The sequence below is a fragment of the Herpailurus yagouaroundi genome, unplaced genomic scaffold (genome assembly GCF_014898765.1).
Source record: "Herpailurus yagouaroundi ecotype Mexico unplaced genomic scaffold, PumYag 483, whole genome shotgun sequence".
NCBI lineage: Eukaryota > Metazoa > Chordata > Mammalia > Carnivora > Felidae > Herpailurus > Herpailurus yagouaroundi.
The window spans coordinates 5,687,040-5,706,111 of record NW_024412700.1 but is presented as its reverse complement, the minus strand read 5'-3'; the positions used below and the strand labels follow the sequence as shown (position 1 = coordinate 5,706,111).

General features: G+C 50.8%; 1 protein-coding gene across 1 annotated transcript in view; it reads left to right on the top strand.

The window, feature by feature from the left end:
• PTPRN2 (protein tyrosine phosphatase receptor type N2) overlaps positions 1–19,072 on the top strand; it is a 748,038-nt gene that overhangs the window by 166,901 nt on the left and 562,065 nt on the right. Inside the window, exon 3 of the mRNA XM_040464596.1 lies at positions 10,088–10,201. Within this exon, the coding sequence (XP_040320530.1) occupies positions 10,088–10,201 (114 nt within the window). The remainder of the gene's footprint in view (positions 1–10,087; positions 10,202–19,072) is intronic.

Below are 19,072 nucleotides of genomic sequence, written 5' to 3'. Positions count from 1 at the left end.
AGGGAAAAGGAAAGTGTCGCTGCCAGCAGCACAGCCTCTCGTTCTCTTTCTGGGTGGATTCTATCTGGGGACTCTCTGGTTTTCACTTTTACTTATCCTAGAGCTAGCAGAGTCTGGTTTCCCACATGTGTATGCAATTCCAAATTCTTGTGTGACATTTCAACCAACACTCCAAAGAGTTTCTTGTATTAAATTCCAGGTAGTGTAATTTGTGTTCAAAACCCAGATGCACAGTGTTGCGAGCAGCTACTTAATATGATGTGTAAGCATGTTGAGGGGAGGGGGTGCACTTGTTGAGGGGTAGGCACGAAACGGCCCTATCTCACTGTGACTGGAGCCACCGCTCCCCTGTGGAACCAAGAGTCCTTGTAGCAAGGCAGCCTGACCGCGTGCTTTCCAGGTACTTGCAGTTCTGAAGACAGCCTGGTGCCTGCTAGAAGCCCCCTCCCCCGCAGACCGATGGCTCCTCCCATGCAGGTGTGGAAGAGCAGTCAGGAGACCCCGCGGTCCGGGGCCTCACAGCCATCCTCAGCTGGATAGCGATAGTAGAGCGCCCTGGCCTTGCCTCCTCCAGAAAGCCCTCCCTGATCAGCGTTGACTTTCTCTAGCAGACCAGGCCTGTCTCTGGGCCTTTGCTTCCAGGAACTCAGGTCCTGGTGACCTCTTGATGCCCGTGTGTGTCTCATCAGATGTGAGGGGGTGGTGTTTCCCTGAATCCAAACGGTTGGGCCTGGCTTGTGGACAGAGTGGGCGCCAGATGAATGCTCACTGGTCTGGACTAAATGAAATTTGAACTAATTCTGATGACCGGAAGTGCCCATGTGCCCCAATGAAAACCCGTCACCCAAACGTGATTGTGGTGTGACCCCAGCAGCAGCTGTAACCGACCTCAGGAGTCCATGCAGCTCCTCTCCCACCTCCCGGTGGAGATGGCCCCTGCCTCGTGGGACACCGTTAACATCTATCCACATCCTCATTGCTCGCTGAGAGTGCCCTGCTTTGTTGTATTCTTTAATTTTGAATTGCTCTTTGTTAAATTTTTAAATTGAGGGAAAATACATATAATTTAAAATTTGCCACGTTAAGCTTTTTTTTTTAACGTTTATTTATTTTTGAGAGAAAGAGTGCAAGTGGGGGAGGGGCAGAGAGAGAGAGAGAGAGAGAGAGAGAGGAGACACAGAATCTGAAGCAGGCTCCAGGCTCCGAGCTGTCAGCAGTGAGCCTGATGTGGGCTGTAAGATCTGTAAGATCATGACCTGAGCCGAAGTCGGACGCTTAACCGACTGAGCCACCCAGGGCCCCCGTGGTAAGCCTTATTAAGTGTACAATTCAGTGGCAGCAAGGACACTAGCATCGTCATGCAGCCAGTACCACCTTTCCCCTCCAGAACTCTGACATTGTGGGCACATTTGTGATACATGGTAACTATCAGGTGCTTTGCCTTTGAATTGATCTCACTGGGAAACATGGAGGCAGCTGAGCAGCGAAGAGTGTTCCTGCCCCTTGTCTCTCGTCAGCCTCGAGCAGGACTGGGAATGTCCAAGCTGTGCGTGGGCGGACCCCCGTGTCTGAGCAAGCAGGGCCGGCCTGAGTGTCTGAAGGGGCAGCCCCAGCATGGTCTGTGGATCGCTGTCTAATCAGGGTAGTTCACAGTTGCCAAAAGTCAGAATCTCCTGCTTACGCCCATCCCCATTGTGCACCTGGGCTCCAGGCTACCGGAAGGATCTCTGGGAAGCAGGTGGGCGCCAACCGCATGGCCAGTGTAGGGATGGAACAGCCTTTGGAAGGGCCCTGGACTCTGCCTCTGGCTGTGGGTGGCTTGTCGTGGTGCAGACTCCAAACTGTTGCTGTAGGGACACCTGGGTGGCTTAGTCAGTTAAACGTCCGACTTCAGCTCAGGTCATTATCTCACGGTTCGTGGGTTGGAGCTCCGCGTCGGGCTCTGTGCTGACAGCTCGGAGCATGGAGCCTGCTTGGGATTCTGTGTCTCCCTCTCTCTCTGCCCCTCCCCTGCTCTTGTGGTCACTTGCTGTCTCTCAAAAAAAAAAAAACCCAAAACAAAACAAATAAACATTAAATCTGTTGCTGGTATCTGCTGGCTACAAACAGCCATGTGCTGGTCCGTCTCCCTCCCTCCTCAAACCCCCAGTGGTTGTTTCTTTTCCTCCGATGTGGGCTTAGGTGACCAAAACGGCGAAGATACCTGGTTTGGCTTCCCCTGCCCTGGCCTGGTGCCGTCACAGCTGCACAAGTGACGGCATGTCAGTAATAAAGGATGTGCAGACTCTAGGCCAGCCTGCCATTTACTGTGTGACCTCGGCAGGTCACACAACCTCTCTGGGCCCTCGTTTCCCCAACAGTGAAAGGAGACCATGACAGCTGAGACCACGGCAGGTTGTCCTGGGATTAACTGAGTTGCGTGTGTAGGAGCGGTACTGGCACATCATAACTGCATGTAAACACGTTAGCTCTTACATCCAGAGTTGACAAGCAGGGGACCCAGGGAATTTTGTTAATGAGTTTCAGAACAAGACATTCCATCACTGCAGTGTAACTATTTTCTACGTCAGAAACTGGGACATGTGTACGGAAAGGAAAGCTAATGCTCAGGGTGATAACGGCCAGAAGGCGAAGGGAACATGACGGAAGAGGCCAGGCAGGGCTCGCAGGCGTCACGGATGCACGCTGTTGGGTTTGAGACCTTGGGCTCCTGCCTCTCTCCGCCTCAGTTTCCAGCTGGTGTAAAATGGGATGGTGGTGTTTCATCAGAGTGTGACGGGGGTTTAGAGTTCTCGCACATAAAAGGCTTAGGAAAGTGCTTGGGGCATAAGCGCTCAGTGGCAGTGACGGGACCGGTTTTATTTATTCTTATTGCCGTCTTCACTGTTCACCCACTGCCCAGCCTGGCTACCAGCCTGGGGCTTATGAGCCACATTTACCTTCCCAGACCATACCACACTCCTCAGGCGATGGGAGAAGTTGGTCCCCAGTATTCACAGAAGGGGTGGCAGGGCGTCGTCACTCCCGAGCTTGAGGACCGAGGCTGTCTCGCAGCTTCCGGACAGCCGGCCCCTCTGTGTGTCCCCGGCCATGCTGTGCACAGAGGCGTCCCTGGGGTCTGATGGGGCAGGTCCTTCCTACATGGCCTGTGGACACCCTGAACAGCATAGTGGGGGGGGGGGTAAGCTTCTACCTTGGGAGGAGGGGAGAGAGATTAGGGTCCTACAGGACAACAGAGGGGAGGCCAGAAAAAAGGAAAGGGTGCTTTAGCTTGGAACAGCATGACACTGGAGGGCGGGGCTTTTACGCTAGTCTGCCTGAAAGGTGGGTGCAGGCATCTGTCTGCAAGTGAGGGGGGGTGTCCCTTGGCCTGGTTGTGGCCGGGCAGTCCCCAGTGTGCATGGATGGGTGTAGAAGTCTGTGCACATGTGTGTGCAAGCATGTGAGCTTGTGTGGGTGTCTACATGTGCATGTCACTGACTCCCCTGCCTCCCTGGGGAACACCAGCACCATCTCCAAACTAGGTCCAGGCAGCTCTGTGGATATGGTTTTTGGCCTGTCTGGGCTTCCCAGGAGCTCCCCCACCAACTGTCCCTGTGAGGATCCTGTGCTGTGGGGAGGTGACCACCAGGGGTCGCTGTTGCTGCTTCATCCTGCTGCCACCTCGGTGCCAAGTTTGATGCAGGGTGGGGGTGAACCAGAACCCGTTTTACAAAATGTAACGTACTTCCTAGATGGCAGCTTATGGGTGCTCAGATACAGCAGGTACACCCACCGTGGGCTCAGGGACTGGGTGCCCCAAAACACATCTCTCTGAGCCTGTGTGCCGTTTCTGAGCACTGGGTTAAATTCCTGGAACGTCCCAGGAGGGCCTTGTGGTCAAACCCCTTACCACTTCCTGTGTTTCCCCTGCAAGCCCCCGGGAGCTGCTTTAGACAGACCCCTGTTCCTTTTGTCCCATAGGGTTGACCAGCCATTTCACAAGGTGCATGAATGCATTTATTGTTTACTGTATGCAGTATTTTGAGAAACTAAATGTATGTCACAGGCCATTGTTTCTATGATTATGGAAAGAGGCAAGGCTGATCCCCGGGCTAGACCTCCTGAAAGCTCTTGTTTTTACCCCTGCAAGGAGATTCTGCATACGGATTATTTACTGTATGTTTCTCTCCTGCCCCATAATTATTTTAATGCCACCTCTGGCACACCCTCATTTGCAAAGACTTTATAACTGTGACACCTTTTCTGCCGATCCCTTCTAGCTCCAAAATCAAGAATATTGTTCTTAGGGTTTCCAGGGAACAAAGATAATACGTTTGCACATGCATATTATTTTCATGAATAAACTATTTACACAAATTATTGAACAGGTATGTGCTTTGCAATAATTTCTAAACGTGCCCTAAACTAATTATCCCACTCTGAAAATCTAAATAAGGTGATCACATTGTGTTTGTGAATTACCTAGTCTCATTATCTCTTCCCAAAGAAATAATGAAGAAATGTAAAAAAGATGCATACAAAAATAAAAAACAGGGAAAGACAGAAAAATAAGAGAGGATTGAATATGATGGGTGCAAAGAAAATGGTTACTTCCTTAAAAAAAAACACCACCAGAGCCTGCACAACAAGATCAGAGATGTGACGAGAACAGCCGGTGACCAACAAGGGGGTAGAAGGTAGAAGGTGGGTGGGTCCTGTCCTGGGGTCTGGGGGATTCCTTCCCTGTCTGGACCTTTACGAAGAGACACTGACGATGCTATGAGGGACGTTTCTCAGCAGGTGTACAACGTAGACTCCACAGGCTTTTTTTCAGGATGCCCTTTAATGCAAGCCTGAGGTGAATTGCGTGACGGACGCTGAACAGAGATGGTTCTCTCCAAGAGAGACCTAAACCCACCTGTTCAAGCCCACAGCCGCTTGGTAGTCTGACCTGCTGGTCTGGCTCATTCTCTGAGAGGCCTGCACTCTGTAGTCCCCAGAGCCACAGCATCCTGAGAGTAAAGGCCAGTATCTCAGAACATGAACATGCCTTCCCCAGAGCAGAGGTCCTCCACGTGTGAGGCTGGGGATGGATGAGCTGGGGGAGGACCAGTGCTCTGAGCCTGCGCGGAGTTAGAGGGGGAGGAGGTGCCGTGTTTGCTGAGAGCACGGAGGAGCACCCCCTCATTTGCAGGCTCCACCACGAGCCCCCTGGGTTTGTTCTCAGCGATCCCTGGTCCTGCCTCCAGCCGGGTCATGTGCTGGGACTTGTGCACTTCTAAATCAGTGTGAGATTCCAGCGAATTAGGATTCTAGTTGATGGTGGTATACATTTCTGTGGGCATCTCAGCTTTTCAAAAACGTTTATTTGTTTTGAGAGAGCGAGAGCGAGCAGGGGAAAGGCAGAGCGGGAGAGGGAGAGAGACTCCCAGGCAGACTTCACACTATCAGCACAGAGCCTGACACGGGACTCGAACCCATAAACTGTGAGATCATGACCTGAGCTGAAATTGAGACGCTTAACCGACTGAGCTGCTCAGGCGCCACTCGGCTTTTTTTTTCAGGCAAGTGGAAAAACACCAGTTAATCGGTCACAAATATTTATTGAACCTACAGTGGGTGCAGAGTAGTGTCAGATGTGGGAGCTCTAAGAGGTGTAGCTCTGGTGCCTGCCTTCCAGGAGCCCATGGTGCCTGGAGGTGAGAGGAGAATGTCAGTGCCAGAGGGATGTGGAGATGTGTGTGCACACAGGTGTGCACACGTGTGTCCTCTGCAGCCTGGGGACAGGCACAGCCCCACAGACCGAGGGAGAAGTGAATTCTGGAACGCCGGTCCAGGAGGGGGGCACAGCCACAGGCCTGCATCAGTGTTCAGGGGACAGTGGCGTTGATGAGTGAAAATGACTTCTGCCTGTGGGAATAATGCTCCAAGGAATACTGGTTAAAACGAAGGCACAGACATTATGAACAAGCTGTTTTTTTCACATTCTTCCAAAAAAAAAAAAAAAAAAACAACAAAACAGCAAAGAAATCATCAAGGTCTCTCTTTCTAACAGGAGAAACCCACTGCCCAGTGGTAGGTGGCCGTCTGGTCGGTGACACTCAGCTGGGACAGCAGCAGCTATTTTCCGAGGGTTGCAAACATCCCTTGTTTTTCTGTTTAAAAGCGTGTAGTCTCTGGTTTCCAGAAGCAGTGGAGACCCAGTCTTCTGCTCTGCAGAATGAGGAGGGGGATTGTCATCTCAGGAATTTGGTCTTGGGGACGGCCGTCAGCAAGTTTGGGGATTTTAAGCACAGTCCACGATTCTGTGGTTGCTGTGGTTACTGCCCACAGAGGTCTGGGAGGTGGCCTCCCCACAGAAGGATGCGGTGTCACTTGATTGGGGGCCATTGGCTCACCTCTCCCAGCTGGCAGCAAGACAGCTTTGTTTCTGCTTTGGAGAAACACATGTTCCATGGGCTGTCCCTCAGAATATTTCCTTGAACCCCAGAGGCTTTCTGTGCCGTGGACTCGTGGAAAGGGCTGGCCTGCAGCTGGGTGGCATTGGTGTCCTACGGGTTCACCTCTGAGAAGACTGTGGATCCGTCCTGCTCGCTTACTTCTATGGTGACCCTCCTCGCTGAGCCACCCTCCCCTGGACAGGCAGCTCACCCCTTGGCTCCTGGCAAAATGCAAAACCTGCCTGGAAGGTGCCAGAAGCTCCTGGAGGAGGGCTGAACCTCTCCGTGCCCTCAGGCTCTGCACGCACCGCTGACTCGCTCCGCATCTGAGAGCTCAGTGCCTTGGTCCCAGAGCTCTAGCGACTGGACGCTTCCTGTCCTCCACAGAGCCTGCTCCCCTGCCTAGATGTCCCTGCCAGCCCTAGGTAGGCAGCCCCTTTCTGTAAATGTTGGCGCCCAACCGGCTGCTACTTTCGTGGGGTCTTTATGTGTCGGATGAGGTCAGTGCCCCGTCTTCGTGCCGCCCGGGAGCATGTCCCTCTGTAGCCTGTACCACAGTTACAAGTGAGTAGTTTGCGTGTCCACTTCTGCCCCGGATGCGCGTCCCACCGCTATCCCACCTGTCCAGCAGGGGGGACATCAGAGCAGGGCGTGCGTTTCCTGAGGTTGGAGGATGAGGCCGAGCAGTGTGGGCAGGGACGGAATCCACTCCTTAGGATGGGGAGGGCACCGCAGAGACACAGCATGACGGGGCTGGAAATTAGGAGAAGGTGTGGATGAGAGTGTACACACAGTCATCCACAGGAAACAGAGAAAAAGGTAGTGAAGTTGTTTATTGAGAAATAAATAAGGAAATCAGGTTTCTGGTAGGGAGGTATTAACATATCTGTTTCCTAGATGAATTTATGATGTTGGAATGGCTGTATCCTTGGGTTCTCACACAGTGTGGCCGCTAGACAAATGGCAGGGCTGTCTATGTGTATACGTGTATGCACATACACACAGCACACATGTCACGTGTACACAACACACATGCAAAGGCATGTGCACGTAACACTTGTAGACGCACATGCAAACACATACACGTGGACACAAGCACACACAGTATACACACATGTAGATGCACGTATGTACACACACCAACACGTGTGTCTGCACAGTACTGTGTAGCTAAAAATAAACCTGTGTGTAAATTGGACCTATAGAGTTCACACCAGTGTGGTTCAAGGGTCAACTGTATATGCCATTCTGGAAAAGACACAACTTTGGAGACCGTAAAATGGTCAATGGTTGCCAGGGGTGAGAGGCGTGGAGGGGTGAACAGGGGGAGCACAGAGGATTTTCAGGGCAGTGACACTACCCTGCGTGACACTATAATGGTGAGCACGTGCCACTGTGCTTTTGTCCAAACCCATCGGTGCACAACACCGAGAATGACCCTGATGTGAACTACAGCCTTTGGGTGATAAAGAGGCATCACTGTAGGCTCATTGGTTGTGGCAAATGTACCACTCAGGCTGGGGGCTGTTGGTTTGCATACGTGAGGGCAGGAGGTATATGGGGACTCTCTGTACCTGCCCTTCAACTTTGCTGTGAACCTAAAACTGCTTTAAAAAATAAAGTTTATTTAAAGGATAAAGTTTAAAGAAATGTACTGGGGAAAGGTCTGTCCTGCCTCATCAGCAAAGCTGTGGTCTAGGGGCAAAGAGAATCAATGGTTGGTTTAGTTTTAACATTTAAATCATTAAAACCAAATGACTAGCTAAAACTAAACCTAATTTGAAAAGCACAAAAATACTATGTAGTATATTATATATATGTATTTTAAGTATATAGTCGAGAGAGAGATTTCAAGAAAATCCAATAATTATTTTTCCAAAAATATATTTACCACGTTGTGTGGCACAAACCAACTTTCAAGGGTGAAGCCGTTTATACTTCAGAGGGAATTAATTCACTTGGGATGTTCCAAAATAGATAGGAAATGTCTTTGGCCATTTTTCACTGATGAGGACCTTAGCAGGTCACGACGCTCAACTGTAAAATGTGGGGTCAGCCCATCTTAATGCTCCTCCCAGTCTCTACATGTTACAATTCTACTTTCGAGATACTCCATTTGTAAAGTAAAATGAGAGTTTCAGGTACATTATAGAGACTTCTTAGCTTTTCTCTTAGCCTCCTTCTCCTCCCTGCCCCCTTGTCCTTCCCCACATGAACACGCCATCCCCACATGAACACGCCATCCCCACATGAACACAGGGTTCTTCGCACAAGGCAAAATCAAAAGAACGGGGACACTTGCTGTCTGTGTTCACGTGGAGCAGATTGCCTGTCTCACTGGGTAGTGGCAGGGAGATGAGACCCTCCCTCCAAGGGAACTGTGACTGGGAATCACTGTGGCTGGAGATGGCCGTTGTGTTAAGTGAGTCACTCAGACAGAGGGGCGGTGCCGGCAGAGCCGGCAGAGGGTGGAGGTGACCGGCAGAGCTCCGCACGGCCGGGGTGACCCACAGAGGTGACCGGCAGAGGTGCCCAGTAGATCCCTGTGCGGGGGGCGGGGCCGGCAGAGGGTCTGACTTTTCTGCATGGCCGTGGTGTGCCCGGAATGAGCAGCTGTGCCGGCTGTGTCCCCTGCTGTGCAAAGTCCCGTAGAAATCCACGACATGCTCTCCATACTTGGGATGATTTTCTGCCGATCACACAGCGCCATCCATCTTAAGCACATATGGGACATCAGACCCGTAATCCCTGAGTCAGCCTGGCACCGGGCGAACGTGTCTCTGACGATTAAACTTGTTGCACTTGAAGGCTTTTCCTCGGCTACACTTCGTGCAGTGAGACTGTTGTGAACAATAAGGGAAGTGTTTCTCCCTCTATCCGGGCCTGAAGCTGCAGATGGCCGCCTGGCCCTTGAATTAGTCTTTTGTGTGTACGAAGGACAGTAATTTGGATGTTTGAACCCCCTACAGGAAGCTTATTTCAAAGTGAACAATTTGCCGAATAAAGACTAACTGGGGCCTAAATTAACTGGAGGGTGTGGTTTGAAAAGATGTTGATGAGCAGAGTGTGTCATTTTAGGCAGATGGAACAGACTAGATAAATTGTGCCCGTTAGTCTCTCTTGTTCTGGAAGCGCCTTGAGCAGCCGTTCCCACATATCTGCCCCCGTTTGCCAGCCTGCGTGGCAGGTACTTCCACGATCCTCAGGCTTCCACAAACTCATGTTTATATTCCCTGGGTGTTCTGTTTCTCATCTGGAAAACCGATCCTGAGTACTATTGGCTTTTCTGTCACAGGACTGTCAGAAGCAAAGCTTCAAGTCAGAAAGGTGAAAGCCAGGGGCAGGAAATTACAAAAAGTGAGTGGCGGGGGTGGCGAGGGGAGAAGGGATGAGAAAGTAGAATAGAAAATGCCAGCTACTCTGAATTCACGTCCTTTTCTCTATACCTTTGGAACTGTGTTTTTTATCATGCTCTTCTATTTAAACAAACCATTACTTTCCAAGTGCTTCTGACTTATGATAGTGTTTTGATGACTTTCTAAAGCCGTGTTCCAAAGCCTCACCACAGTGCATAATTAGAATATATTGCAAGGATGTGTGTAATGCCTTTCTTCTCTCTGAAAATGAAATGTCACTTTTTCTTCTCTGCTTCCCTTTTCTCACAGATGGAGTGTTTGGAAGGTGCCAGAAGGTTCCAGCGGTAGACACACACCGCTATGAAGTGTCACCGGCGGTTCTGCAGCACCTGGCAGCCACCTTGCAGAAGCTCTCCCGAACAGGTAGGCAGGTGTGGGCCAAACTGTCCTGTCCTGGGCTGCTGGCCCGAGCTGCCTTTGCACCCAGCGTTCAGCAGGTGCTTTGCTTCTCCTTAAAGATCATGGGCCTCTTAGGTCGGGGGGACCAGTGCTGAGATAGAAGAGGGCTAGGAGCAGGCAGCCTTACTCCTAGAAGGTTCCAGCGGGGGTTCCCTTCGTGGGCTAGAGGTGGCCCTAGATGCTGCCGGGCGTCCAGGAACCACAGCAGTTTGACGGTGCTTCAGAGAGTAGGAGAGACACCTACAGGTCACGTGACAGAGACGCCAGGCCTGGGACCAGCCCCCCTCAGCCACGTGCAAGCCAGCCACTGATCAACCCCCAGAAAGTCAGTTTGCCTCTAAATACTGTCATTATGCAAGTTTTTGTTATACAGGAGCTTCCTGTTACCTGTTTACTTCACAGGGGTGCTAAGAAGATAGTTTTAAAAATATGCTAAGTGAAATAAGTCAGGTAGACAGAGAAAGACGCATATCATAAGATTTCACTCATGTGGAATTTGAGAAACTTAGAAGATCATAGGGGAAGGGAAGGAAAAATAAGATAAAAGCAGAGGGGGAGGTAAGCCCTAAGAGACTCTTAAATACGGAGAACAAACTGAGGGGTGCTGGCGAGAGGAGGGTGGGGGGTGGGTTAGATGGGTGATGCGCATTGAGGAGGGCACGTGTTGGGATGAGCACTGGCTGTCGTATGTAAGTGATGAATCACTGGGTTCCACTCCTGAAGCCAAGACCACGCTGTATGTTAGCTAACTTCAGAATAAAAATAATTACAATGACTCAGATATTATTATACACATAATTATCACATACGTAATTTATATTATGTATATAATTTTTGAAACAGAGGGGGAAGCTGCATCGGCATGCTTAGCATTACTATGCCCTGTTCCTACTACGGCAGTAAAGCCCTGTTTCCTGTGCCCTCGGAGCCTGGACAGGAGGCCCACTTGCAAACACAACACCTTGGTGTCAGGTGAGGGTCAGGGTGAAGCTCCTGGAGGGTGAAATTCGCATGTCTCGTGGTCAGGACCTAAAATGGCCCTGCTGGGGGCCCAGGCCTGGAAGGAGGGACCAGGAGAGGAACATGGACCTGAGTCCATACGTTCTTTCTACATCATATCCCACAGAGCTTATCAGTGGCTCCATCAAGAAAAAAGTCTGTGGTCCAGTAGGTTTGGGAAACATTACTTGCTCCTTTCCTCCTTTTGGATGTTCGTGATGTATGCTGGTTCGTGAACATGCCGGAAAGTTCTGCAGTAAAGAATTACATTCATTCATTCGCTCCGAGTCATTGGACTATGGCACCCTTTCTCCCCAGGACACTAACTGTCCCAGGTTCAGGCAGGGAAGCAGAACCGCTAGGAGACCGCGTGCGCGATCAGTTACAGGGAGTTGGTCGTGTGCAGGCATGGGCGATGATGGAGCGTGTCTCCCAGACTGCTGTCTTTGGTCTGGAGCCTGAATCTGCAGGGCAGGCAGTGGGAAGGGACCGTGGGCGTGAGATGAGAGGTCGAGGACAAGGACGGACAGGAGCCCATGACCGTTCTCGTGGCCCTGACCTTGGTGATGAGGTGTCCTGCGAAAGTCAGCCCCTCGTCAGGGTGCCGAACGTGCACAGTTCCCAGAAGCTGAACGGGACCCTGGGGGAAAGGGCAGTTGCTGGCAGCTGCTTACAGATCCGAGTGAGTGGACAGAGGGCCAACAACGTGTGTGAGCTGTAAGACGGCCGTGGTCATACAACACTTAGTTCACAGTAACCGAATTGTGTGGTAGCTCGGTGGCCTGTGGCCAAGCGTTCATTCTTGACTAAGGTATAGTAGCAGCCAAAAGCGGTTTCTTGAAAGGAGAGTAGTTATCTGCAGAGATGTGTGTGTGCTCCCAAGCCCTAAGGGTCTGCTCTGTGATTTGCCTCTGGGGCCTTCCGAAGGGCCAAGCAGCATCCGAGTCTGGTGTGCAGGTGTCTTAGCCACATATGTGGGTAGTTGCTACTTCTTCCCTATTAGGTCCAATCAGCATAATTTCTAAATTTACTGACGTCCCATGCATGATGCTGTGTGGACAGAACTAAGTAAGGCCCCGGTGGACCAGATAATGACAGTGGTTGGGGGGTTGGGACACCTGTGATATAGCACAGTGCAGGTGTGACAGGGGGCTGGAGGGTTGATACACCTGTGATATAGCACAGTGCAGGCATGTTGCTGACCTCAGCAGATGAGAGCAGACAGCTTCTGTTGGTCTTAAGTATGGGTGTAGAGACAGTGGTCACCAGACCAACAGCTGCGTCGCGGGCACCGTGGCTGTGCTGACTCCTCCATCAGCGGGACCACCTTTGCAACAGCCGCACCACTTGGAGTCACCACCAGGTTAAGTTCATGATAATCCACTGTCCTTTCCCACAATCCACCTCTCTGGGCACAGGCCAAGCAGGAGAGTTGAAAGGGGCGTGGTGTCAGTCACCTCCCCGGCATCCTTCAAGTCCTTGACGGTGGCACTAATCTCCCACTAACCGTGCCCTCCAGGGAGGCCGTATCGCTTTTGGTACAAGGTTTTATATCCAGAGGCTGTCCTCGGGCCTCTCCCACCAGAATAGCCCTGAATCTGCCAGTCAGGGAATCAGTGTGGGGGACCTGCCAGCCCCTGAGTGTGTCCACTCCAGAGCTGGGGGAATGATGACACAGTGAGTGCGATCACCTGGCCTCTGTAAGCCCCTGCTCTGACTGGGGGGGGCCACAGTGATGTTTGGGTTTTTCTGCTATTAGCGTCAGTTCAGAGTCAGTGTTTGATAGCCACTGAAGACTCTCATTATCTCCTTTTCCCTTGGTACACACTCATCCTGGCACAAGGGCGCAGGTCCCTCTGGGGAAGGCTAGGAGAAGGAATCACTGTATGAATTGCTGACTTGTGTACCCTTCAGGGACTCTGCCCCGACCCTGCAGCTTCATTCCTGGGGCTCTACTCTATGACCTGGGATTGTGCCAAGTCTGGAAGTTGTTTGAAGGGCCGTGACTCTGTGTTGGTGATTCAAGCCAGACCTCAGTTCTGTAGATCCGGAACTTTCCTGCTTATGCAGGTCCCTAAGACTCTTGGAGGCCTTCTGTCTGTCTATTCCAGTGGTAGGAGCAGTCTGCTCACCTAGTCAGTAACGACGGTCTTCTGCTTGCTGCTTTGTGGTGACCACAACCATCTGTCCTTAGCTCTTACGTGCGCCCCCTTGGCCCTTGCCACCTCAAGATCCCGTCGTCCCCTCTGCACTTTGGGATCCCAGGTTGAAGAGAGCTCTCCCACGGTACTTTCTGACCTGAGGGGGCATCAGCACAGAGCTCTTCAAGGGTGCTGGGGCACTCTTCTAAACTCATCTCTCATAGTCTTGGGGAAAGGCATATCCTCTTGACCCTCCTGAGGTCATTAGCAGGTCTTACATGGCAATCCACTCCAGTGTCCCAATTTCCATAAACCTCAGACACTTGCCTCTTTGTGATATAACAAGGAAATACTGGCATCTCCACGTCATTTCATATGGACACCCCCTTCGGATGCCTGTTTATGTCAACCATTGGTGGAAACTGTTAAAGCTATTTCCAGCCCCCTAATCTAAAACATTGGTTGGAGAATCTGCGCTTAGTGGCCCATATCAATACATTTAGCCTGGTCCAATTTCTGTTCGTTCCATCTTGATCTCACATACTTAAGAGCCATTCCCACATGTGTTGCCCAGGTTTCTGTTGGTGTAAATTGGCAAGATCATGCCATTCTTTGAGGGCGTCTCTCTCTCTCTCTCTTTCTCTCTCTCTCTCTCTCTCTCTCTCTCTCTCTGTGCCTTCCCACCCTGGGGCCTGCTGGGACTTAAGTCCAGGTGTAGGTCCAGATGCAGTGAGAGGTGGTGACGGTGTGTCTGGCGAAGGCTCAGCAGGACCATGTGGGGCAACCACCTGGGTGGCTCAGACACGTTCTTCAGACAGGGTTGGCCTCTTTAGCAGGAGGGGAAGGAGGGCTTCTTCTGGCAAAGAAAGGTTGGTGGAGCGGAGGGGTTCAGTGTCCCAGCTTCCTTAGGACCTGCCCACGTATCTCTTTCCCAGTTTCCAGTGTTGCGTCCCTCCCAGATAATGCCCTAAAGACCCTGTGAGGCTGGGGATTCCGATGGCATCACTGCAGTCACACAAGGTTACGCTGCAGGTTTAGTGCTCAGAGTGAGTCTGAGACATAGGAGCAGTACTTTGTGGAGGTGGTTAAGCATAAAGGCAAATAAGGTTTTTAATTCATAGATTTTATTTCTTAGAGAATGTTAGATTTACATAAAGGTTGAGCAGAGAAAGTCTTGACACTTTGCACATACTCCCTTATCCCCACCTCCCCAAAGATTTCTCTGTTATTAACATCTTGGCTTGATATGGTATATTAGTTGCAGTTGATGAGTTAATACTGATACATTGTAATTAACTAATGCCCATAGTTTACATTAATGTTAACTTTTTTTGGTCCACTCCATGGGTTTGCACAAATGTACAATGACATGTGTCCGTCCCTACACAATCATACAGAGTACTTTCACTGCCCTAAAAGTCTTCAGTGCGTCCCCGTTCATCCCTCCCCCTAATCATCCGACCACATATCTTTTTACTGTCTCCCGTGGTTTTGCCTTTTCCAGAATTTCATGGAGTTAGACTTACACAATGTATAGGCCTTTTCGGACTGGCTTCTTCACTTAGTGATATGCATTTAAGGTTCCTCCGTGTACCTCTATTTTCATGACTTGATAGCTCATTTCTTTTTACTGCTGAATAATATTCCACTGTCTGGAGGTACGACTGTTTATTTATCCATTTGCCTACTTAAAGGCATTTTGCTTGCTCTACCCAGTCCTCCTCTAGGTCACCCAATCCTGTTCTAGATCACCCAGTCCTGCCCTAGATCACCTGGTCCTGCCCTAGGACACCCAGTCCTGCCCCGGGTCACCAGTTCTGTCCTAGATCACCCGGTCCTGCCCTAGATCACCTGGTCCTGCCCAAGGACACCCAGTCCTGCCCTGGGTCACCCAGTCCTGTCCTAGATCACTCGGTCTTGCCCTAGGATACCAAGTTCTGTCCTAGGTCACCTGGTCCTGTCTTAGATCACTGGGTCCTGTCCTAAATCACTTGGCCCTGCTCTGGATCACCTGGTCCTGCCCTAGATCACCTGGTCCTGCCCTAGGACACCCAGTCCTGTCCTAGGTCACCAAGTCCTGCCCTAGATCACTTGGTTCTACCCTAGGACACCCACTTTTGCCCTATGACACTTAGTCCTACCCTGTGACATCCATCTTGCTCTAGAAACCGCCCCCCCCCCCCCCAGCTCTAAGTTAATTCCCTCTGGCTGGTCCTGGAGCAGGCTGTGTGAGTCTCTTGGGAGCCACCTGGTGCTTCCCACCCAAGCTGGGAGATGTCTGGTAGGTGTGGGGTTCTGTCTTGGGGGGTCACCTCTGCTGCTGATGGCTGTTTGCTGCTTAGTCACAAGAGGGCACGTTAAAGTGATGGAGAGGCTCATGGATGTACCCTTCAAATAGCTTGCACTTACAATGGCCCCCTTTTGGGTCTGACCTTTCCTGTGACTGGGCACTCCTGGCCTCATCTCGGCCCCACACCAGCCATGGCCTGCGACTCTGGACGTGGACAAGAGTAGCCTCCCTGAGGGAGGCGGGAGTGGCTCTTCCCTTCCCCACCTCGCTCCGTGCTTGCCCCCTCAGCACATGGCCCGTATACAGCCGATCTTTCTGACCGCTTATGAGCCCTGGGATGAGCTCTTACTGCCCCCGTGTCTCTGGTGCACATTCTCAAAGACAAGGGCCTCTTCTTGGAGCCAGGGGGTCACGCCGGCCACATGGTGCAAGCAGTCCCCCTCCCTGAGTCCCCAGCCTGCCACAGGCTTTGCCGAGGGTCAGCTCAGCCGCATCACAGGCAACAGGACACAAGTGCTGTGGCCGCACAGCTGAGCCTCCTAGCTCGGCTCTGCCCTGGGACTGCTTTTCCAGGGTGCCCTTTGCTCCCTGATCTGTGATCTGTGACCTCTCTTTTCTGGGGCTATTGGCTTTCTCAGGCTAGGAAAACTCATCCTCAAAACTTGGAACAGGCAGATTCCTGGGCCCGTTCCAGTGGTTCCAACAAGGACTGTGGAGCAGGACCTGGGAATCTGTGTCTTCAGTAAGCACGGGAGAAACACTAAGACCGGAGGCCATTTGGTGTGTCTCAGCCCTGTGCCTGTAACCGCGTCTGAGGGCTCGTGCTGCTGGCCCTGCCACAGGCAGGGGAGACTCATGTTACCTCAGCTGCTAAGTTTACAGTTGGGTGATTTTGGCATATTTTGATTCTGGACAGTATGACTGCCCCTCTGGGTGTGGGCTGCAGTACCTTCACTCCCATCAACACTTATACGCACATGCACACATCCATGTACACGCACACACGTGAGCACACAGAAGCGCACACATGAGCATACACAAACGCACATACACGTCCATGCACACGTGTGAGCACACACAAACGCACATGCACATGTCCGTGTACACACATATGTGAGCGCATGCACAAGCACGTATGTGTATGTGTACACACATGAGCACACACACACACACGAGCACACACACGTCCGCGTGTGAGCACACACAGAAGCATGCAACACATGTCCACGTACACACACACACACACATGAGCACACACAAGCATGCGCATACATGCCCACGTACACACACGTGTGAGCACACACAAGCATGCACACATGTCCATGTACATGCACATGTGTGAGCACACACATGCACACGTGTGAGTACATGCACACATGTGAGCACACAAACATGCACATTCACTCACACACAGACACACATCCATGTGCACACACATGCGTGAGCACACACACATACACATGCACACATCCATGTACGTGCACACACGTGAACACACAAGCACACACATACATGCCCACGCACAAGGACACAAACACATGCATGCACATCCATGTACATACACACATGTGAGCACACACAAACATGCACATACACATGCACACGTCGGTGTACACACATATGTGAGCACACAAACACACATACATGTCCACATACGTGTAAGCACACACAACCACGCACATACACTTCCACACTTCCACATGTGAGCTCACACATGCACACATGTGAGTACATGCACGCACACAAGCACACACACAAACGCACACACATGCACTCACATGCACATGTCCATGTACACACATGTGTGATCACACACACATGCACTCACATGCACGCATCCATGTACGCTCACACGTGTGAGCACACACACTACCACGCACATACGCATGCACACACCCATGTATATTCACACGTGAGGACACACACAAACACGCACATTCACACACACGCACTCACACACAACCATGTACACACATGTTTGAGCACACACAAGCACACACATGTCCATTTACACACACATGACTGAGTGCACACACAGACACATACACATGTGCACACACATGAGCACACACAGAAACACACACATATAAAAACACATGAACACATGTATGTGTCCACACCACTTTGGGGTCCTCCATCTGACACTTGTTTCCAACAGTGCCATGTAATCCAGAACTTTTTCTCAGATATTTTCAGTCTGTTATCTAGTTTCTTCCTGACTTGTCCTTTGGATGTTTTGGGTTTTTCACCTTGGTCATGCAAAGCTCAATACCATAATAACATCCTGGAGGTGTTGGGAGTGTATGTCTTACTCTAGGAAAAGAATCTCTAATCCTGCTGGCGTACTGAACTTGGTTAGCCTGATATGAGATGGTTTTGGGGAAGGGAGCTTCTTCGGAATCCCTTAAAAGCATTCTATCCAGGTAGCTGCATTTGAAGTACAGCAGGTTGTATGTTTCCGTACATCAAGGCTGCTTCTTGGCCATATGGTTGCTCGTCTCATCGACAGCTGCTTGCACCGCCGTTCAGGACACTTCCTCATGAAGAAAGAAGGGAAGATGGGCTTTAATTGTGCAACTTTCTTTTCCAACGTAAATACATACATCAAGGGAAAAAACGTGTTCACTTTCTATTTACCATTCTTGTGTCCTACAAGAAGAACGCTCCTCATTGTTCTCTTGTGTATTAAATTTTTAAAAAATACATTTCACTTCTTCTGACGAGCCATTAAAATTCAGCATTTAAATGTCACTCGTTGGCACATAATTTGCTGTCATGAAAACAACTATGGATTTATTTCTTGGCAAGAGTCTCCTGTTGTATTGAGCTGTATGTCAAAACCAAAAGCAAAAAAGCAAAGTTAAAAAAAAAACAAACTCTAACACAGTTTTATAATTCCTTAAAAGAGAATGAAAAGAAATCATCTAATGCTATGGAATGGAACAGAACACCAATATGGGCTGCAGTGATCTCCAGATGTGATGGCCTTCTGCACGGGGGTGGGCTGTGGGCTCCGCGTTATGTCCCCTGCTATGCCAAGATGCTCTGTGCGGTGGGACACGTAAGCCTAGCTTTGCTTCCTTCATATTCTTCCTCGGTCATTCTCTTTGCTTGCAGTGAATCTCCACTTACCTGTCTTCCCTTGTTAGGAAACCCCCTTATGCTCCTGGAAATTGGAGTCATTCCTTCTTGCTGAGGTCCAGCTGAGGCCCACTACCCCTCCGAGTTCCAGGCAGATTCGTGCTGTGGGGTGGAGAGATGGAGAGGTGCACGTGGAGGGCATGTACGGTCACAGTGATGATGCTTGTCCTTCTCAGGATTTTCATTATATACAGTTGGACATTCATGCGTGGTGGGAACCTGGTGGAGGGGCCACTGAGGGTGAGTGGGGATTGGAAGGGGTGG